Source organism: Podarcis bocagei (genome assembly GCF_964188305.1).
Source record: "Podarcis bocagei genome assembly, chromosome: 13".
In the NCBI taxonomy this organism is placed as follows: domain Eukaryota; kingdom Metazoa; phylum Chordata; class Lepidosauria; order Squamata; family Lacertidae; genus Podarcis; species Podarcis bocagei.
Window position 1 is genome coordinate 4452450 of NC_138138.1, and position 23518 is coordinate 4475967.

Here is a 23518-nt window from a genome sequence, read left to right on the forward strand (position 1 = left end):
GTTGCGGTAGGCAATACTACAGAATGTGCACACCAAAGCCCAGCTGCGTCTTGCATTCCTAGGCAGCATTATAACCCCACTGCCCTTGTTGTTTAAAAGATTGCAAGCCTGGGACTCTCTCTTAGCTGTGCTCCCAAGTGTTGCCTTTGGACAGGACCAGGGTCACAAGGTCGCTGGTCCTAAACCTGCTGTCACTGTAATGGAATAAAGTGGTCATCATTCTCATTTTTACATTGGCTTCTAATTACGGATGACATCATTCACAAAGAATCCAACAGAATAATGCAATGCGGGAGGGGAACTCACACATAGGGAAACAGGAAGCAGGATTTCAGAATGGAAAAAGCAAACGGGACCCTTTGAATGGCTTCCTCAAATTAAGACTGTGAAGCGATTTTGTGCACATTTAGGGTGTGCGTGTTAAACTGCATCCCACAAACTACTTTCTCTGTAGTAATCTGCTGGGGCCACATGTCCACAATCAGCCTTGAAAGCACACTATCAATCCATCTGTGCTATGGTAATTAGCCTATTGTATTTATGCTACTTCCACTCAGATATCAAACTAAATGATGGCTTACACTAAGCAGTCTGGAAACTCAAACCAGAGTTAAAATAAAAAAAATCCTTCCAGTAGCACCTTAAAGACCAACTAAGTTAGTTCTTGGTATGAGCTTTCGTGTGCATGCACACTTCTTCAGATACACAAGAAGTGTGCATGCACACGAAAGCTCATACCAAGAACTAACTTAGTTGGTCTTTAAGGTGCTACTGGAAGGATTTTTTTTATTTTGACTATGGCAGACCAACACGGCTACCTATCTGTAACTGAAACCAGAGTTAGTCTGTGTTCTAAATATGCAACAAGCAAGCCATCATCTCAGCTCCAAATTCACTCCCATCTCCATGGTGCAGCAGCCTCTGGAGGTGAAGGGATGGCTGTAATTATGCTTTGCTAATTCAGGCATAATTCTGAACCATGGTTTGAAAACCATTCAAACCACTATTCTGCTTTTCCAGACATTGACATGCATAGCTTTATTAAGCCAGACGTCATACCAAACCATACCTAAGCTTCTTTAGATATGAAGCCTTGAGTACCTGTATCTTTCCTCTCATGGGACAAAACGTATTTCAGAGGAGGGAGTTTGATTAAACCAGGAACCCTACTGGGGATAGATGACTGCCCTCTCATCCATATCCTGTCCTGAGAGCAGCTTTCCACAGCGACTTTGAGTTGAATTATAGAATCATAGAATTGTAGAGTTGGAAGGGACCCCGATGATCATCTAGTCCAAGCCCCTGCAATGCAGTAATATGAAGCTGTCCCATATGGGGATCAAACCTGCAATCTTGGCATTATCAGCACCACACTCTAACCAACTGAGCTATCCAGTTAGTGGATTGATCAGTGCATGACTGGAGCCTGCAAACTGCTTTGCATCCAAGTGTTTCTGAGCAGAGCTCTGATGCCCTGTTACCTAAGGTTCCTTTCCTTAAGGGATATTGCTAAGATGAGAAACGATCTGGAAGAAATGCGTAGGACTCCCCATTCCCAGCTACTGTTGCGGTCTTGAGGTCAATAGCCATGAGAACTGCATGGATCCTTCAAATACGGAGGCAATATACCTCACCAGCACCAGAAGATAGGAGAGCACAACAGCCTTGTTTGTATGCTTCCAGAGGTATTTGGCTGGCTACTGTTGGAAACTATAAAATGGGCTTGAGGGACCTAAATGGTCTGACCCAGCAAGACTGCTCCTACATTCTTCTTTTATTTCCTTATCAATAGGAACCTGTTGACATTATAAAGAAATAGATCCAATAAGTTATCTTTATTATATATCTTTTTTTTTGGTAATGTGCAACCTTTTTAAATATACACTTTGGGATACCGTACATCAAAGTCCTACAATTTATCGTTTAATGGTCCTTGTGCAAACTAGTATTTAAACATTTATAAAGACATTTATTTCCCAAGTAAAAGAGTCACTTAGTAATATCACAAAGAAAGTCGAGACTTCCTAGAAATCACTGCAAAGTCATTGAAAAGCACCAGCTCTTTATAGTAAGGTTTTTAAGGCACATTATAAATATTTTTCAGCTTTTCCTACATAAAATTCTGATTTGTTCACACATACAGTATATTCGTCTCTTCACAGTTCAGAAAATTCATTTGAATAAAGACTGTGTCCGTCTCTCTCTCCCTCTCTCTCTCTCTCACACACACACTGCCACAAATTCAACAGGCTTAATAGTGCAACATAGCAAAACATAGAGAGAATACACCATTTAATATATCCTCTTTACACAAAATAGGCAACAATTCTGAATTAAAGCAAATTGTCCACTGATGGGCATATTCACTTTTATTGCCCTTATTCATGAGAGTCTCTGTGTTGATTATCAGCTTACAGCCTTCAGCAGAAATCCACTCACTCTAGCATACGTTTGCTGCCAACACCCCCCAAACCCTGGGAGAGTTAAGCATTACATTTCTCCCATTAAGCCAGTAGGTCTTTAACAGCATAGTCATATGCCGAGTTCAATGAGACTTACTTCCAGGTAAGGGGATATAGGATTACATCTGTGATTCCTTAGCTTTGGGCTTTATTGTGCCTTGGCTTTTACACATCCAAATTTTTCGCTTCTAGACCTGAAAAATGCCTTCTAGATTCAACATCATCTTGCAACTAATTTTCACAGGGAGAAATAACAGATACATTTTTCGTGGTGGGCATCTCTTAAAACAAGAGGCACTCAGAACTGAAAGGTTGCAGAAATGTACATGACATTTGCTAATACATATCTGTGATTTAGTCTACTGAGGTCAAACCAAATATCTATGTGAAAGATATATCCACACAAAGCTGGATTCTAGGGAAAGTTTTGCCGGCACTTTAGTAAAAATGAGGCTAAGGGCATACATGTTCACCAGTAGAGAAGTGGAATATCAAAGACCAGAGAAACAACTTTCATAACACCATGTGACTTCCCTTCAAAAACTACACTTTTAAATGGAGTTAGTACACATGTCCAACTACAAACCATCAAGAAATGGGCATGCATGTATGAACCGAAAAATTAGGCATTTAAAATCACAAAGGTACACTGAAGAGAAATTTGATTTAGAGGAGTCCTATATTTGATGTTGAAGGCATTCATAACCATGCAGATATAAAGAGGTTTTGCTTCGTACAATGTTTGATTAAGTTTACCAGCAAACCAGAATCAGAAACCATGGATGGAAGTGAATTTATAAACCATGGTTTAAAGAAGGTTGCCCATGCTGTTTGGATTGACAGTTCTATAGTTGCAGCAAGTTTCTTCACTTCCAGAGGCCACTAAATGCAAAAACTAGAGTACTGAGAAGAAAGACAATTACACTGGAAAAGCTGCTCCATACTATGGTTTGGAAGTGATGTTTGACTTGAATCAGCGACTCAGCAAGCCATTCTAGATTTTGGCTCCTTCTATTCACGACTTGTTCTGAAATGTGGTTGACCTGCCTATTCCATTACAAAGGGAGAATATTCTTCGTAATGAGAAAATGCAGTGTTCCTGCCAAGTGTAAAACAATACTGGAAAGTAATGGCAATTGTGAAAGTCACCAATTTTTACATTACTTTTGAGAAACCATTAAACACTGTAGGCCCATGTCAGTTTTTCAGACTCTCACTTTCCCTGGGAGTAAAACACCAACTGAACTCAATGGGGCATTTTTTTAGTATAGGACTGCACTGTAAGTCTTTTAGCTGGCCCTAAATCATAATCTATTTAGTATCAAGATAAAAATCAAGCTCTCCTTTTGAACACCCACAGCCACACTCACACACACCAGACTATCAATTTACAGTACTATGAAGCTTAAGTGACCTGAGGTCATGGCACTTAAAAAGAACTGTCAAACACAGAAGACGACAGTATTTGAGGAACTAATGGTGTAAAAAATAATAATTTTATAGATTTTCAAAATTCACTCTGTAACTTGTGTCTACTTTTCTTGATAAGATTATATGATGTGGATCAACTTAATTTTTATTATTTTTTTAAAAAAGGTGAGACCACGTAGGCTCCTTTGCACTAAAATTCTACATCAGCTTTGGAGGGGGCTGTTTAGAAAGCAAAACATTATTTAATTCCCTGCAATATTGATTGTAGAAAACAGATACGAGAATTAAAAGCCCATAGTTCAATTAGCTATTCACTACTTAAAACATGTGACAGTAAGAAAATATATCTCCTTTATCTTTCACAGTTGATAAAAAGGCACTACTCCATTTCACCCGGAATACTTTTCTGCAGATCACCTTACAGTGCAATACTGTGCATGTTTACTCAGAAATAAGCCCAGCAGAGCTCAGTGGGACTTACTCCCAAGTAGGTGTGCACGGGATTGCAGCCTTAGTGCGTGTTTTTGGAAATATGGCATAGGAAGGAGATGCAAAGCTGCTGAGAGTTCCAGGGGTTGAACCAGGAACTGCAGGGTCTGCTGCTGGGATGGAGTTTAGCAGCAGCCAGTCTGGATACTCTGTGTGGCCACTGTGGGCCACGATAGCCCATTGCAGCTGCACAGGGTAACACCAGCCCATTGGTAGGCAGACTGAAGCCTCTGGGTTGGCCAGGCCTGGTACAGACACTAGGAGCCAGGCCTGGACCTTTGCTTGGCCAACAGAGCAGGGCATGTGCAGCTTCCAATTCAGCCCACGGATCTTGGGATCCCTAAACTGGAGATCACACCTTCTGAGTCTGGGTTCCAGTATGGATGCCCTTGTGCTGCCCTAGATGGCCCTGGCCTGGTACCAGCCCTAAAGCCAGCTCCATTGTGAAAATCTTCATATCACAAATCCCTAAAATAAATACTTTTTTTTTAAAAGGAAGTACAGGTTGTGTGGGGGTTGCATTCTGGGTCATTGCGTGTCTCAGCGATCACACGTAAGCCTGTTCCACCCCCTCCCAAGGCCGAAAACAATGTGTGGGTTGGCGGTCGCACATCTATCGGATGTGCACAAAATGGTCACCACCTGTACAGTATATTACCTTGATGTTTGAACTTGAGTTCCTTCGGTGTGAAACATAGCCAGCTGAACTCAGATTTCAGTTTTTCAAATAAAGTTTTCTACAAAATCTGGCCACGTTTAAACATTCTCTTTTAAAAAATATACATACATAGAGTCTATATAATTCACATTCTTTCTCATGTGTTCCCCTCACTCAAGTCAAGACTCACAGCTGAGTTTCCTCTTGCTCCCGGGGTGGGGAATGTGAAAAGATGCCAACTTTTAAAGTTTAGGACGCTGCACAGGTTTCAGCCTGTGGGGAAAACGAGAACTCTGAACCCGTCTTGCTGCTGCTGACCTGTGTGAGTTTGTGCATTAAGCGGCCATTTCTTCTTTTGAGTGTTCCCAAAATCAGATTCCTGCTCGTGAATGTGAATTCACTGGTTCGTACCTAGTGTCAGTATTAAAATGCGCTTGATCGTCCCTTGCATTCAAGACTGCTTGCCAGCGGAGGCCAGGTAACTCCTGGCGAGAAAGAGTCAAGGCTTAACATGTCCCTGCCTTCCAGAGGGGTGTAGTCTCGTTGCCAAGGCCCTTAAGGCACACTGGACCCAAGCTGAGGCGTTTCTCCAATAACAAAATCCGATTTTGTTTGTTCGTATTCCCAAGGAGGGAGCATTTCATCTGAAGAATGTCCTGACATCATAACAGCCAGGGTTGGGTCACCTGTTGGGGCAAAGGAATTGGAAGTCAGAATACAGTTATGTCTTAAATGGAAACCGGCTACAGCTTGGGTCATCTTAGCAATTTTGGTTGCTGCTTTCGAGGTATGTGAAATAAACGTGGAGATCGCCTATCCCAGGGGTAGGCAACCTAAGGCCCGGGGGCCGGATGCGGCCCAATCACCTTCTCAATCCGGCCCACGGACGGTCCAGGAATCAGCGTGTTTTTACATGAGTAGAATGTGTGCTTTTATTTAAAAAGCATCTCTGGGTTATTTGTGCGGCATAGGGATGCATTCATTTTTATTTTTATTTTCAAAATAAAGTCTGAGGGACGGTGGATCGGCCCATGGCTGAAAAAAGGTTGACCCCTGGCCTATCTAGTAAAGTTATGAAAGGTCCATACTGCAAGGAGAGCTCTGAATGGCTTTTATTGTGGCGCCACCAAGTGGACATTTAACTGATTCTACTAATATATCTTTTAAAACGGAATCCTTTCTATACATACATTTGGGGCATAATCCAGTCCACCAGGCCACAGCAGTCATGAGATGAGAATTTCTAGGTGCTGAACAGAACCCTGTCTCCCACCTGTGTGCAGGTAACAGGCAGGTGGGATAGGTCAGGGTGCACTTCGAATATATCCACCCTTGCCTTGATAAACGTTACTCATTCTCTAGCGCCACGGGCCACTTGCGCCGAATGGAGATGCATCCCTCCCATTCACCCAAATGTCTCTTGTGCCTGTGAGCAGATTAGGAAAGCAGGACTCTCATGCACCCTGGGGAACCTTCTGCATGTGGATGTGCTCACAAATAATGGATCGTGCCTTTCTCTCTCCCTCTCTGGTTACTATTTAAAATGCTGGTACTGTATCTAGTTGGGACAAACGTTTCTTTTCCAACAAACTGTACAGCATTAGGACTTGTAGAAAACCCAGACTTTGGGGGAACATCCTCTGTGTCGTCCTACATGCTAAGAACTCCCCAGATATGACTCTGTCAGCCCCCCCCCATGCACACACACCTTATCAGCCCCCAAACTTATTATCAACCCCAACAACTCAACAAAAACAGCACTTCAGGAGGAAGACAGAACACACAGAGAGAGAATTTTGCCTCATCGGTGGGCCTGCTCTGCTGCGTGGGGTGAAGATGAAATCTCAAAAATGAGAAAATACCTGTCTGCAGAAATGCCTAAAATATTACTTACATGTGTGTTGATTCTGGGAGGAAACTTCGAGACCGCTCCTCAGGACCATCTACTTGCAAAAAGGAATCTACAGATCTATTGCTGAGTCGAATGGGAGCAATCCGCTGGAAGTTGTTTGGAGAATAAGGTATCTGCACTCTGGCCCGTTGGGATGGCACCACCATCTCTTCTCCGGAGAGCCAAGGCGAAAACCTCATGGTGGAGTTTTGTTCGATATCAGCTGAAAATACTGGATTATCAATGCCTATAAAAAGTCAGGGAGTGACAAATTCAGTTGTCAAGTAAAAAGGCAATAAGTTCACTGGCATTCACAATCTCCACCCTGAAATTGGCTAGGAACACAGAATTGTGCTGGGCTGATTGCAGAGGTGGTTCATCTTCATGTAGCTTAACAAACTGAAATCTCCCTTATTGCAAAGAGCAAAGCTTCCAGCTTCCTTCACCCCTTTCCTCTGTAGGACAATATTATATCTACTGCACCGCAATATGCCAAGGATACTTTTCATTCAGAGTCCCATTCATGGAGGTTACTAACAGACCACATAGAATGATCACAGAATCATGGAATTGTAGAGATGGAAGGGACCCTGAGGGTCATCTATCCCAACCCCCTGCAATGCAGGGATCTCAACTAGATCATACATGACAATGACCATCCAACCTGTGCTTAAAAACCTCCAAGGAAGGAGAGTTCACCACCTCTCTTAACAACACAGAACTTCGTGATAAACCCGCATCAAAAATTTTGCTACCACTCTGTAACATTTCTCTCTCCATTATAGCCTGAAGCACTATTTCATCATCCCAGGGACAGAGTTGAAAGTGATTACTGAAAAAAACAGTTCTACATTGTAATTGTACTGCACAATTTTGCAATTTCATGATGAATTTAAACCCTTTAATGTGTGTGACATTTTTTGCAGGGTTTTAAGCAATCAGACTGCATTTGAATTGGATTTCAGATTTAGGAAATTAATGAGATTTTGAATCTGTGCAAATTCTTAATTTAACACCAGTTATGGTGTCCTTAATCCTCAGTCTGTTGTTATAACTATAGTTAATTATGTTAGATAGCATCATGATAAAAATCAAGATATGCTTTTATAATATTGCAGAGGTGAAATCGCGCCATTCATACCCTTACCACTTGTATCTGTGAAGTTCTGCTTGGTGACATTAGCAAGGAATTCTATTGCTCTCCCTGTCTGTAGATTGTCATAATCATTCTCCTCTGGTTCAGAAAACTCAATTTCTGGAAGAAAACAATATTAATTTACAGTACAGTCTTATACAGTAATGCAAACTGAGGCATTCTTTTTTAAAAAAAACAAAACAAAACCCCTCACTCACTGCTGGAAGTTTGGCTAATTAAACAATCTATGGGGGAATATTGTTTTTGTTTGTTACTATGTTATATACTTTTGTGTTTTTATATTGTAAACTACCCTGTGATCCTCGGATGAAGGGCATTATAGAATATTTTTATTTATTTATTTACTTACTTACTTACTTACTTATTTATTTATTTACTTACTTATTTATTTATTTTTTTTGTTGTTGTTATTTTAAACTGCTAACCTTGGCTTGGTTTGCACGTAATGTTAATCCAATGGCTTAGCGCAAGCCTGAACTATGTGTGCTCTCAGGGAAGAGGCAATATCTGCTTGGCTCTTCTGGGCCTTCTGCTGCTGCCCTGAGTGTGTTGTCTGAATCTGGACTCCTGGTTTAGCTTTCTCCAGACAGAGCTGCAACCAAGGTCTGTGTTATGCAGGGCTGCCATGCATCTGGGAAATCCCAGACGTTGCCAGGATTTCAAAGTCAGAATTGATGTCTGGAGGGAATTTCTGAAAGGTGTCGCTTTGTCCTGGATCTTAGGCAAGTCAAAACCACATTTGGGGGGGTTTGTCTAAAAAAAGTTCAACAATTTTGGTGGTTTCCTGGTTTTTACTTTTTGAAATATGGCAACCTTATGTTATGGTTTGCAGCTCATAGCGTGTCTGAGAGAAGTAAGCCAAAGGCATACATGGGGGCAAGAGGAGGTTACAGAACAAAGCAGTATTCAGGAGGGAAAGAAAGAAAAAGGGGAGATAGGCAGTGGATGAACAGAGGGGCTGGCTGAATGTAAGAACAGAGGGACAACAGGAAGGAGTGAGGCAAGAGGAATGGAGAGACTTGAGGGAGAAGCATCCAGGGTTGTTGACACACCATCTCGTTCCTCTGCTTCATGGACATGCCCACACTCCAATCCTCTCTGCTTCCCCACCAGTCTCCTACAGAGCCTGGAAGCCTCCCCTGATTCATTCCAAGGCAATGGCCCCCTGCTCCACCTCAGAAGGACCACCTGGCCTTGGGCAGGAGTTGGTGGGCAGGAGGGCACCCACAGGAGGATGAGTGGGAGAGAAGAGGGAACTGAGTCAGGGTGGTCAGGGGGGACTAGGAGGGGCACTGAAGGAAACTAATGCTTTAAATTATCATGATAAACTGCAAATAGCTGGTCCATGGGGTCTCTGACATGACTAAACAACTAAACAACAACAACAACAACAACAGATAAGCAATACGATAAGAGTAAGGGTGGTCGGGGGGACTGGGAGGGGCACTGAAGGAAACTAATGCTTTAAATTATCATGATAAACTGCAAATAGAGAGGGAGGGGATAAGAAGGGGAAACTTACACAAGAAGTGAATATAAAAAGGAGCAGGGAGGAGGGATAAAAGAAACCGGGAATTCTGGGGGAGATGGGGAATAAGATGCAAGTTAGATGTGACGGGGGGGGGGGATAATAGGAGATGAATAAAAAATACTTTAAAGAGATATATGGGGAAATAGGGGAACATAAAAAATGAAAGTCCTTCTCTAGTTAAGAGCCTCCGGATGTGCAAATTCTATCTAAAGTATGAATCAGTCAATGTTCTATCCTTAGTTTGAGGAAATCTGAACTACAGAATTCCCTGCCACAAGAAACTTGTTGTGGCAAAATTTCCCAAAATCAAATGATGCCCATGGTTGCCAGCTGATGATGCCAAACACTGCCCCCATTTTGTGTCTGGGGCCAACTCTGCATTGCCATGGTTCGGCCTCAGTAATTTTTGGCCATCTCTAGTGGGCCCGGGGGGAAGAAGGTTTGAGAACCTCTACTTCAGGCAATTACAAGAAGATACAAACCCAAATATATTTGCAAATGGGAGTCAAGGTATTATCAATTTAACAGCACATTTACCTTTTTCCTTTATGGCTTCCGAAGAGAGATTTCCATTCGGAATGACATTGCTATTTCTCTGAAATAAACAAGCAAAATGACACACACATTTTGGTACATAGCATATACAAGCAGAATAAGTTTGGAATCTTTTAGCGGGCCCAAATATTCCAGTGGTGAAATAAAAAGTGAGTTTCCATGAGTCACATAGCAGAAAAAGCCTTGTGAAGCACCTTGCACTACACCTTTTCTGTGTTTCCATTGTATAAGGAGCTCTCACCTATTTTCAATTTGTGTAATCAAAATTACATTGATTGCTCCAGGATCCAATAAATGGAGCCCATTTCTCCAGCAACAGAGCTGAATGACCTGGCTTGCATGACACTTGGGTTTGCCCAGGTCTGGCAGTTAGCAAGGAGAGCTTGACCACAGGCCAAACCTTGCCTCAGCTCCAGTAAAAAGGGAAGAGGAAGCAACGCGGCTGTGAGCTCCTCTCAGGGAGCCCACACCTTCAAGCAGTCTCCATGTGCCATAGACTGGCCTGCTGTGCCATGCAAACTAGGTCCATGTTGTCTTCTGGTAGTGCTTGTCACCTTGCCCATGTGTGCACTTTAAAGCCATTCCTTTATCGCAGGCACCCCCAAACTCGGCCCTCCAGCTGTTTTGGGACTGCAACTCCCATCAGCCCTAGCTAACAGCACCAGTGGTCAGGGATGATGGGAATTATAGTCCCAAAACAGCCGGAGGGTCGAGTTTGGGGGTGCCTGCTTTATCAGTTGTAGAGCTGGTGCCTGCCAGTGTCTACCTAGAACTAGTCTTAGCTGCAAGTTATATAATTGTGTCAGCATTCATGAAATATTATCAAGTTTTATCAAGTGAGACCGTGGGAGAATCCATGTGCAGAGGGTTGTCACTGTTCACCGAAAAATAAGAGCCAAGGCTCATTTCCTCTGTTAACTGCTGCTCAGGCCAGCAGAGGTCACCATCCCCATTCTGAGACACAGCTTGGCCATCAATGGAAAGTGCAAGAAACTCTTAAACCATAATCACCATTGCCATCAAAAGGGGGCATTACTACAGATAAGCATAATTCCTAGTCCCAGGCATGCTTACTGAGAGGTGGTCACACTGAGCTGCCCTGAGCCTGGCTTCGGCTGGGGAGGGCGGGATATAAATAAATTTATTATTATTATTATTATTATTATTATTATTATTATTATTATTATTATTATTATTATTGAGTTCAGTGCTACTTCCCCTTGGAAAGCGTGTAGAGGATTGCAGCTGCAGCCATAAAGTTTTTATTATACCTTGAGACAATTGCACAGGTGGTGATTAATAAATTCATGTCAATGGTGATGATGAAAACAACGCACATCCTGTAGGTGCAGCGAATGTGGCTCCAGCTCCCAAACAAAGTCTTTCAAAATCTCAGTTATGCATCAGCCTAAAGCTCCACTAAGTCAGTGATCATATCTTCTGTTGGTCTTTCCACAGATCTCTTAGTAACACCAATCAGGTTGGAAATGTACTGTGAGTGAAAAAAACAACCCTAGCTCTCTATCATTGGAAATGCTGGACTTGTTGTTTTTCGCCCCTTGCTGCAGAAGCAGTTGATTCCTTATGTGGCAGAACTCCTGAGTTCCACTGTGGACTTGGGGAGGACCCACCAAGAAATTAGCCACCCTAAGGGTCCTAATAGTTCCTCACCAGGGATTACTGGCTCCAGCACGGCAAGGCTAAGATCTCCATAACTGGCAGAGATGGCAGGCTTTTGCCATCCCTGGATCTATCCCCCTCCTCCTGCAAGCTTTTTAGATAAGGAGACGGGAAACTGGATCAAACCAACAGATCAGATCCTGGCCTCCCCCACCACTGTGGGCCACTTTGGCAGATGGGCAGAGCCACCCACCTCTCCCTCGCCTGATACTGTTATGATGTTGGGGGACCACTGTAGAGGGGCTTGCTGTCCAGGCAAGTCAGCTGACCCAAAGTGAGCCCCTTTGAAGCGGCCCTTTTGCAGGCGCACTTTAGATTCCAAGTGGCGGGGCTGGGGAAGGGTCAGGATTTGGCCTGCCGGCCAGATCCAATTCCCCACCAATGTCTAAAAAGCTGGAGAAATGTTGAAGCTGATTCTGTTTGGATCACCAGCATTTCATGATCTCTGCAGGCTCTTGCACGAGGAAGGGGCACAGTTTGCATGCCACTGACTTCGGGCAAAATCAAGTCCCCATCTACTTATTAACTTCATTGCTTGCAGCAGTGGTGTGGCACCCCATAACATAAAGATTGCTGGGCAGCTTCGAAGAGGTACCAGCATATTGCATGTCTGGTGCAGAAGCAGTTTAGCACAGTGGCTCTCCCAGCTCATTTTCCAGCCACTTCTCCTTCACAGCTGGAAAACACTTTTTCTTACATGTTTTTCCTTTTGGCAAAGTTGTAGCTTTACATCCAGAAAATTCAGCATACACGAGTCCACATGTGTAATTTTGCAAAGAACTCAAAAGATCGTTTCAGAATGACAGGGACAAATAAAGTGAAATGATGTGAAAAGAGTAGTAAAGTGAGGCAAAGGCCAATGGAAAAGAGGGCAATAATCCTGAACTGCAGATTGATTTGTTTGTTTGTTTATTTTATAAAAGTATTTATACCCCACCTTTCCATTTAAAAGAAAACTCACAACACACTATTAAAACACACCAAAACAAAAACAAACAAAAACAACTAAATAAATAAAATATACAGCAGCAAAATATGTTTTTAAGGAAGGGGGGGGGAAATCAAGGCAAAATCAAACCACACCAAAGCAAGCCAAGTAGAAGGAGAGAATTGAGATTACTTCTTTTTTTTTTTAAGTCAACACACTCTCCCAGGGTCTGCCCCTATCCTGCCCCATCTGAGTCTCAGACCCAAATTATGTGTGGCATTATATATGTCACTTGATGTTGCATGTTTGTTTTTCCAAGTTAAAAATAGCAGGTGTGGTGTGTGTCTGTGTGAGACACACAGGGCTGGGACCATGCCCCGGAGGGGTTTAAAACCTCCCCTCTCTCCACGTTGCTGCAACCCCAACACAAAATCCCCCCACTGCTCTTTGGCCTGGGATGGAAGGGACTCCATCCAGGCCAAGGAAGCTTGACTCCTGCGCCAGAAAGAAGCTCTCTGTGTGTGCATCTTAGGACCATGGCACAAAGGCTTCAACGCCTCTCGCTGCAGGTTGTGGCTGAGTCCTGAAAGCCTTCCCTCATATCTGCTATTTAATGTTTGAAAACAATCACACAACTCCAAGGGGCGGCATAAAGCTCCTCCTCGTTCACTGCCTCTTGCACCAGTGAAGTGCGTCCCACCTGCTTGGTCCCCCACCCTCCTGCCTCACAGGACTTTGATGGGAGCTGCTACCTGGCTGACAGAAGCCAGGGGGGAAACAAAGGATGAGGGCAAGAAACGATGCCTGGGTAAAACCCTGGCACCACAGGGACACACGGCTAGAATAGAATGTGATTTCACTGTGAAAACCTTTTGCAAGCTGCTGTGCGAGACTCTGGGGGTGGGTTATAAATACCCTAAATTAATAAAGCGTTTGACCCACCAGAGACCTGGCACCCTTAGGAGGGCGTGGGCACCCGGCCTCCACATTCCCTCCCCCTGTGTTAGGCAATCTCAACTGCTCTGCTCTTACTCTTTTTTGGCCTCGGTCTCTCTTGTGAATTTTGTTCTTCTTAGGGTGGCTCATGCCTAGTTTGGTGCTCTTGAACGACTCCAGGCGCCTCCTCATGGTCCTGTGGAAAATCTCTTTGTTTTGCTTATCGTCTTCGTTGGTGGATAGTTCGTGGCGGCTGTACACATGCTTGTGCTGTCGGCAAGACAACAAGAATGATCAGAAGGCCAAAATGGATGTGTGTAGAACAAGCGCCCAGACACAAATCCTTGCCCCTTAATGCCTGTTTCTGACCCCTTGCTGCTCCTCCCCACTGAACCCTGGACTTGAGGCATAAAACTATAGAGAGAGTTCAAACCAAAGCTCTTTACCAAACCGAAAGTGTTTGTTAATAACAACCAGAAGGTTGGTGCTTCAAGGCTGTGGGCAGGAGTCTATGAATTCTATGAATGTCTGAATTCTATGAATGTCTGAAACAGTTGGGATTACGGAAAACAACCAAGCACCTCTCCCTGCCGCCCCCCCCCCCAAACAAGAGGACCACTCAAATTCCTAAAAGAGAGGGGAAAGCCCCCAGGATTCATGGTGTGACAGCAGCAATGGGGAATCTGAGGCCATTCACATATTGGTGCAGTACATACAAGTTGGATCATCCCTAACCATTGGCCATGCTGGCTGAAGCAGTGGGGCAATGGGGGCTGTAGCCCTGGGCGCACAATGGGGGGGGGGCAAACCAGGCGTCGACGGCAGGGGCGGGAGAGCATGGAGGGTGAAGATCACCCTCTGAGTGTTCTGCCCCCGCCTGTTGCACCCAGCCGAGGCTCCCCCTTCCCTGGGTGAAGGCTGACTTGGGGGTGGAGAGAAGCTGTGAAGAGCAAGGAAGCTCCTGCTTCTTCACAGCCAGCCCAGTGGCGAGAGGAGCATTGCCACCCACTCTCCTGGACTGGGGCGCACAAGTGCACCCCTGCACGGGTGCCACAGCAGGCTCCCTTCGTGCCCTGCCCCCTTCGGGGGTGCACCCCACACGCCCAACCCGGGCACTGTTAACCTCCATTCTGCCACTGGGTTGAAGCTGATTGGAGCTGGGAATCCAACAGCGACCAGAAGGTTGGACACTCACACACCCCGAGTCTGTATGTACTGTACAAAATGAATCCCAAAGAAGAACACAGGTGGGGGCACTTTGCAAGATCCATCCCAGAGCTGCTTTGGAGATCTCAAAGCGGAGTTGAGAGAGGAAGTGTGAGAGACTTCTGCCTCCTCTCCCAAGCTTCCAGGTCTCATCTGAAACCAGGGAAAGGTGGGCACATGCATCTCCCTCCAACGCAAAATACACATCTTCCCACTTATAATGAGACTTAGGAGAGTTGGATCATCCAAAATGGCTCTCGGGTTTGGATCCAAAGAGCCACGAGCAGAAGAAATATAGCAGCTTATGCTGTCCTGCAAACCGTTCTGAAAAAGAATACATAGAATGCTATAACTGGTGGGGTTTATAGCACTTCTCATGGCAGAAGAGCCACTTCCTGGTTGCAGAATTATAGAACAGCTCTTGCTGTGAGCTACAGCTACTCATAACGAGAGACAAAGGTCCATTTTGCTTCTATTCTATTTCTCCCAGAATATCCAACTACTGTATTGTTAGAGTCTCCTATTCTGGCACTGGGGTGTTCTTAAGATCTCACCTCTTGCCTGGGCTTGTACAGATACTGTTGTAGAGTGTGGTGGGTGAACATATCCTCTGCATCTCGGATGCTTTTTCTTCTCTGCTCCAGGGCTTGCATATCAAGACACACAGAACTGGCAGTTTCTCTCCTAAAGCAAAATGGACAGATATATATTCATTCTTCCATTCTCCCTCCTTCCCTCCCTCATCTCTCTATTGCTTTCTGTTCAACAAACAACAAAACCAGTGAATCTAGAAACATTAAAACACAGACATAATTGAATCCACACGAAACTATTATTTGATACGAATCTGTTGTCAGTTTAGAAGTGGCCTTTGCAGAGAGTTTCCATCTCTCAGAGGAAGCTAGAGAGGGACAAGCTCCTGGTGGCTCCTTGTTACACTGAGCACACACACCTGGACTTGGCACTTTCTGTTCACCAGAAAGGAATACATGTGGAACGGGAGCAATTGTCCTAAGGGTGTGTAGGCAGGCTCCTAGTTTCTTACTGCGACCACAAAGTTGGAAGACAGCAGAACAGTGTTGGTCTAACTAAGGTATGTTTGAATGGTCCCCATCCCAGAAATTCTTCATATATAGAAAACCAGCAGCACATGGGCAGGAAGGAATTTCTTGCATGAGGGTTCAAACAAGCGATCCCACACCTGTAGGCTATATTCTAATACACCACAATTTACCTGAGAGTAAGCCCCTTGAAAGCAACGGGACTAGTTCCTGAGTAGACATGCCTCAAAATGCTGCAGTGCTAAACATACTGAGCAGTAAGCTCCATTAAACACAGTGGGAGTAGACTTACATAGGATTGTGCTGCATAACTCCTTTAGATTGCAAACCCCTGGGGACCTAACGATTGACATTCAGAAAGACTGCTATAAGCTGCTCTGAGCCCATGGAATAGGGTGGGCTACAAATCAAATAAATAGAAGCAGGAAAGCCAAGTCAACCACTTCCCAATCCCATCAGTCTCATTGGGAGAGTTAAGTGCTTTATGGAATCTGTCACATTAAAAGCACTGGGACTTTAAATACTTAACTCTGGCTGGACTGTACCCAAAAGGTACCTTTTCACATTTCTTTCCCTACTGGACTTGTGATGCATTAGCTTTTGAGCTATTGGCAGAAATAAAACTGGATTCATAAAGTACGAGGCAAAACTTGCAGCCTTACTTACAGCAACTGGGAAACAGAGGGCTCTCCATTCATTTGATTAATAATGCTGAAGTCCACATTGGCCGTGTTGTCAATACTTGCTGAGCGGATAAATGCCAGAGAACCTCTTCGCTCTCCCTGTTCAACAAAGAATACAACATACACACTCACACACATGGGACTATGGGGCTTTCAAGTAGAGAGCAAGTTTTATTTTTTACTATGGCTCTTGAGCTACTGGAGCAACAAGAAGCATCATGAAAACATGGAAATAGTTTCATATGGTTTCTCTGAGCTAAAAGCAATAACAAATAATATTCATACCTCTGGAGAAATGTTTTCGCTAACTAGAACAAGTCCCGGTAGATTATGTACACTGGAGGTTTGCAGGATGTAGACTGGGATCTACTTGATCTCTGATCAGTTTACAATAGATTGGCAAGGATTCTGACTCCCCTTAGTTTAAAGGCAGCAAGTAAAAGCAACAATCAATCTGTGCCACCGCTGGCCTTATACTATCTGCTTACAGTGGTACCTCGCAAGACGAATGCCTCGCAAGACGAAAAACGCGCAAGACGAAAGAGTTTTCCGTTTTTTGAGTCGTTCTGCAAGATGAATTTCCCTATGGGCCTGCTTCGCAAGACGAAACGTCTTGCGAGTTCTTGCGAGTTTGTTTCCTTTTTCTTAAAGCCCCTAAGCCGCTAATAGCTGTGCTTCGCAAGACGAAGAGACTCGTGGAACGGATTAATTTCGTCTTGCGAGGCACCACTGTATCTGACTAATGGAATAATGGATTATCTCACAGCCCCAGGGTTCTTCATCTGTAAAATCTGAGTGTTTTAGAGGCTAGTTTTAGAATATTGTATTATAATCTCTTAGCTGTAGCAATTCAGATGTAGTTTTGTATTTAAGCAATGCATGATATTTTAGAGTATGGCTCATAGGTTGAGGTGGGTTACTGGCTCCTGGAGACACAACTTTGTGTGCATCTGCCACTGGCTGGTAAAAATAAAGTATACTCCACAAACCTGAAATAAGACCACCTCTGCTCCAAGTATCAAGGCAGATACTGAAGTGGATTCTTCAGAAGTGATGGACTTTAAGATCCAGCCATACAAAGAGTTAAAGTTTGGAGAACCAAACAATACACATCTGACCAAAAATCATCACATAGTGCTATGAACCGTAATCTTTTGTTCCTAAACCTGTTGACTCTTATGTTGCTTGTGCCAATGAAACAGATTTACTATGATCTCCAAGATCACAGATATAACCTTAGATCCCATTCATTACAACAGAAGAGAGTTCAACAGACTTATAATTATCCTTGAAATGAATGGGATGAAAAATGCTTAACTTGGGCCTGATTATGTATGCTAAGGTGCTAATATATTACCAAAAGGCAGAAACAAACCTAAAATAGACATGTTTCATCATGAAATATATTTAGAATTACCTCAGCCACGTAGCTAATGGCATCCTTCAAGTTGAGCTCACGGAAAACTTTAACAATTCGGTCTCTACTTTTCTGAGCAGACCTTCTCATCAGTACTTTGCTGAGGACTTGCCTGTCGAAATTAGTCCACCTGATGATTCAAACACAGCATATGCAGCAGCTATTAATTAAATGGGGCACATTTAGCATTAGGTAATCAAGGTTGGCACCCCACCCCATGGTGTGGAGACAATAACAATATAACTTGAAGACATCCAATTCTTTTTTTGTGATTGGGCTCAAAATGGGTAATTTAGAGGAAATGGGGCATTTTTCTTTGGGGCACACAATATACAGTCATGTCAGAGAATCCTGTAGCCAAATCACCAATGGGAAAATTTCACTTTTTTGAAAAATAAATAAATAGGTGAATCAATGTTGGGAGGTAAGGCTAGTGTTCCCCCCTGTACCCCTTTTCTGAAGCAGGGAGCTAACCTCTTACCTCAGAAGATCTAAGACTTTTTACTACCTGAAATGCAGCCCCAAATACTGCCATTCCCTTTTAGGGCCAACACTAATAAACAAGCAACACTTTCTGCACCAGTTCCTGCCCTCGTCTGTCCGCCCTCCCAGTGCCACCTGTAGCAGGTCCCTGCAGCACTGGTTCCCAACACCAGCCCACCTGATGTTCAGCTTTTCACTGCAACCTGCATGTTCTTTAATGCTGCCCCCAATGTCCCACATCCCCTTCCTTCCAATGAAGGGGGGCAGTCGTGCTGTCTGCTGTTCAGGACAGATACACTCAACCGCCCAGCAAGACCAAGGGCTGCAACAGTAAGCAGTTGGGCCTGGCTGCCACCCTGAACTGGGGAGGCATGTCCCTCCCTCTCTTGGACCCCACTATGATACCTGAAGGAAGAAGTGTTCAAGGTAAACAGCAAGGGAGACCTTCCACGTTATTTTGCCAAGGCATACAATGTTAAGAGAAGCTTGTCGAGTTAAGCCCAGAGGGGCTGGGTCAACCCAGTCAGATGGGCAGGGTACAAATCAAATCAAATCATGGTTTTAATGGCCTCACAAGTTTGCCTTTCCATGGAGAGTAAAATGCAAACTAAGAAAATAAGTATTTGGCACCCATAAGAAGGGGATTAAGATATGGAAATTTTGGAATCGTTTTAAACTGGCACGGTTAATGCAAAGAGCTGTAACTCTGATGTCAAAAGAGTGGGAAGAATTCCAGAAATTCCAAAGCTTACGAGAAAGGGTTTTCCCATGTGCTGTTTCTCAGCACTGACCTGTATCGCCAAATATTAGTTTGATTAGCAGATGACCAGATGTCAGGCTATCCTATCATGCTATTTTAGTCCACCTTTTCCATTCGTCAAACTGTTCCATTCTCGTAAGACAAAGGTGCCTGACTCCACTTACTTGTCTCTCAGGTAATTATGTCCTATTTGACCAGATATATCTTCAATAGCTGAAAGAATGTGGTCAAAGGCCTGTGAAAACAAAGACCACAAAAGGTGGTTGGGTAATTGCAGACTAACATATAACCGTTTAGATGCAGACAGAGGCTGGGTTTGGTCAACATATACACACCAAAGATAAAGTCCCACTGTGAGAGTCACTCTTGGTATCAGTAGTGCAAAAGACCAGATTCTGACCTCTGTCCCAGAGCCTGGGACCCTGACTGCTCCTTCCACATGCTGTCAGTAGGATTGCTGATCACAGGACTTGAGCGCTGTTCCCTACAGGCTGTGTCAAGCTACTCTCAGCAAAGCCAGGCCCTCCTGTATCCCACCCGGAAGGGTCCAGCAGCCCCCGCCTCCCCAACATGCAAGCTATTTGCAGCAGGAGCCGAAGTGGCCAACCTCAAAGACCTTGGGGGAAGGTGCCAGTTGGCTGCTTCAAAGCGATCAGTGCAGGGAGGGCTCAGCTTGCCAGGCGCAATTCACACCTCTGCCACTGTTTAAAATCACAAGTTTTTCCTCTGTTTCCTTATTTCAAACTTCTTCTGTTGTTTAAATGCACCATTTAAAAACTTGCCTTCGCTTTTGCTCCCTTCCCCCTTTATGCAAAGCCAGGAATGTGATGAGGTACTACAAGTTCTCCAATGGGGGCCTGTGCAATGACAGCTTTACATTTTTATGTATATAGGAAGATACATGTATGTACACGTACGTACACACAAACACACACATCCCACCACCATAACAAGCACAGGAAGCTTTGGCAGCACAGAAAACACAAACATCGTAAGTTTAGTCTATCGAAAGCCTGTGGGCCGAGGGGAAGGTAAATCCTTACCTGGTGCCAAAAAGATGCCAATGATGGCATCTGGCAGACATTCAACAGATGAGGAGCCACAATTGAAAAGGCCCTCTCACTTCTATACTAACAGTGATCTCATTTTCTGGGTATCTATCCCAGGCATAGGCAAACTCAGCCTTCTGATGTTTTGGGACTACAACTCCCATCATCCCTGACCACTGGTCCTGTTAGCTAGGGATGATGGGAGTTGTAGTCCCAAAACATCTGGAGGGCTGAGTTTGCCTATGCCTCCTGGCCTATCCTTATGTAATCAAAATGGCACAATCGGTGCACAATCAGTATGGTTTACAGAAGTCCAAAAACAGATGTGGATGAAACAAACGAATGCTGAGTGATTGCTTGCAGGAGGCGGGCAGAAGGGAGTATCCATGGCTGCCTGAAAGTCTGAACAGGAACACCCTGCACTGCAACATATTATTACAAGTCCCACTTGTGTAGCTAAAATGGGTTTCATCTGTATATGAAGATACCTTGAATCACAGAATTGTAGCATTGGAAGAGTTTACCCACTGCTTTGTGGGACATCTTCGGGAGAAGGAAAAGCTAAGGAATACACCTGACACAAATCCAGAGTGGAGTCCCTAAGGCGGTAGAAAGGTGCCTCCTTCTGGTGGCTTCTGCAGCCAAGCTGGTGCCAAACGTATTGCTCTGCTTTCCTTTGAACCACATCAGTGAGGCCGAGGGGAAGGGTCTTGTTGTCTGGGCAGCCCAAGACCTCCATACCCACTGCCCAGGCTTGTGCCCTGGGGAGATCACTTTGGTGCTACTAACACAGCAGAAGCAACATGGGAGGCAACAGTTATGAGCTCCCGGTCTCTACAGCCACAGCAGGCGCTGTGATCTCTAGCGGGCGCACTTCATTGTCTCTCAAGATAGATGTCAACAACAACAACAGAAGAGTTGGCTGTCCCGCCCCCTGCAGGCTATCCCAATGCCAGTGTGCAGATGCCACCAACTCCTACTGATCACGGCTACAGTGAGAGAGAACTGGGAGCACAGGCCTTCTCACTGTTTGCTACCCAAACAAGCAAGGGCTAGAATATACCAGGGCGGTATTATTACTGAGGTATTATTAGGAAGTGGCAGGGTCTTTTGACCTCACTGACCTCTATTTGTTCTGAGTATGAGACCTGCTTACCCTGCCATGGAGCTTCTCGTTCAGCTTGGGCTCTCGCTGCTCACTTTTTTTCACTTTCAACCACTGCACCAAAGGCTTGATTGTCAAACCCTGTGGAGGGAAAACTGACAAATTACTCTCACCTTAATTAAAAGCAACAATACAGTAGAAGACTGTGCATGTATTATAGACACTAAAAATCTCAAAGATGAAAAGAATATCACCAAATGTTTTCACCACATACCACGGATGAGCAGACTGAGATCTGAGAGTGGGTGGATCTGACACAGTGAGTTGTAACAAGTCAAGAGGGTGCGCTTGTGCAGTCGCATAATGCGCAAGCATCTCTGCTTAGGTCCTTTATTCTGAAATAAGCTGCTTGGGCTAGGGGTGGCTGGTCCTTCTAAATGGACATGTCCTATGCCACTCTGAAAATGTTTGGAATGGGAGACCTGAGTGGGTTCCTTCCCGACTGGCATGGCATATGTCACCACATCCCTCATGCAATTTCCACATCTCAGTCATGAGTAGAGGAGCATCAGATACAACCACTGAGTTAGGCTGTTCAGGTGAAATAAAACAACAACCCTGTAACCTGTAACCCTTAGGGAACTTTGGGCAATGTCTCCCACCACACTCCACCAGCTTCTAAACTACTTGTTTATCACTAGTCCATGTCCTGTCACAGTCTTGTTTGCATCTATTGGAATGCATGTCTTTAAATGAGGGCCACACTGGTCTAAAATACAAACACTTTAATGATCAATGTATATGCAAACTAAATAACAAATTTCATAAACTTATATTGTGTGTACCTTGTACGCAGAAATGGTATCCCTGCCTCTAAATTCCCCTCATTTAAAGAAAGTGATAAGGATTTACAAATAGCAAATAACATTTCTGTAGTCTCTCTCATGAAATATTAACTCAAGATCTACTAATACATGGGGGTCTGACACAGAGGTTTTAGGTTTTTAGTACAGAGCGCACAGTTTTTTATACTCCCCGCTCACTGACATAATATAAAGCCAGCATTTGAGATCTGCTTTTGATACTTCATTGAGCCCTCACAGACTTTACTTCCTAGCAGTCTCTCCCCACCTCCACCTGCTAAGCCGCTGCATGCCTAGATTTCATTTCATTCCACGACAAACAGCTTACCACTGAAGGCTGCATTCAGATGGTCAGACGCTGCTTTTTACCGGAAGGGAAGAGGACATGACAAGGATGCGTGAGCCAAAAGATCCCTCCCATACTGGGTTCAAGAAGAACGCCTAACCCGGCACTTTACCCGTAAAAGCAACAGAAAGGCTGAACAATTAAAATTACCTGGAATATGACAGTAAAAAACACAACAATGATTGTTGTGCTGACAAACAGGTTTCTTTCTGCGACATCTTTACTGTTCAGGGTTACTACCAAAGCAAAGGCAACAGCGCCACGGAGTCCACCGTACGACATGACCACTTGATCTATTATTCCCAGCTGGACCATTCGGTAGTGGTTTAGAACCCAAGTCTGCAGAATTACACCTGTTAAAGCAAATGTTTCAGAGTAGCAAAAGCCTGCATAACAATATTCTTTTAGGAATTAAGAATGGCATGACCACTGAACCATCACAACACAAAGCTGCTGCCAAAATATATTTCCTTCCTAGAAATGGCAATTTTGCCTATGGCAGGAACAATCTGGCAAATAATGAATGCAACAGACACTGCCGTGATCCAGCTTTCCTCATGTTTCGTTACATGCGCAGCCTCATCTGCACTGGACAGCCCATTATGTTCCATGGTGAGCACTGCAATGAGCATCCACAGCAGTTGCACACACGGAACTCTCTTGCTGGATTTGTTTGAAACAAAACAATTGCTTGGAAAGGTTTTACAGTGGTGCCTCGCAAGACAAAATTAATTCGTTCCGCAAGTTTTTTCTTCTTGTGAGTTTTTCATCTTGCAAAGCACGGTTTCCCATAGGAATGCATTGAAAATCAATCAATGCGTTCCGATG

The 23518-nt window shown here is 44.2% G+C and overlaps 1 protein-coding gene across 3 annotated transcripts in view; it reads right to left on the reverse strand.

Moving 5' to 3' along the window:
* Positions 1 to 1816: 1816 nt before the first annotated feature.
* SLC9A3 (solute carrier family 9 member A3) overlaps positions 1817 to 23518 on the reverse strand; it is a gene marked incomplete at its 3' end in the record, with an annotated part of 107982 nt that continues 86280 nt past the window's right edge. For 2 of the 3 annotated variants that reach the window (XM_081167276.1, XM_081167277.1), the window contains exons 7-17: positions 22841 to 23043; positions 21533 to 21622; positions 19492 to 19562; positions 18085 to 18214; positions 16651 to 16766; positions 15478 to 15607; positions 13814 to 13987; positions 10156 to 10213; positions 8079 to 8186; positions 6935 to 7178; positions 1817 to 5726 (exon numbers count right to left, since the gene is read on the reverse strand). In XM_081167276.1, the coding sequence (XP_081023402.1) occupies positions 5723 to 5726; positions 6935 to 7178; positions 8079 to 8186; positions 10156 to 10213; positions 13814 to 13987; positions 15478 to 15607; positions 16651 to 16766; positions 18085 to 18214; positions 19492 to 19562; positions 21533 to 21622; positions 22841 to 23043 (1328 nt within the window). Of the gene's footprint in view, positions 5727 to 6930; positions 7179 to 8078; positions 8187 to 10155; positions 10214 to 13813; positions 13988 to 15477; positions 15608 to 16650; positions 16767 to 18084; positions 18215 to 19491; positions 19563 to 21532; positions 21623 to 22840; positions 23044 to 23518 lie in introns of those variants that run through there. The other variant, XM_081167278.1, reaches the window with a different exon arrangement.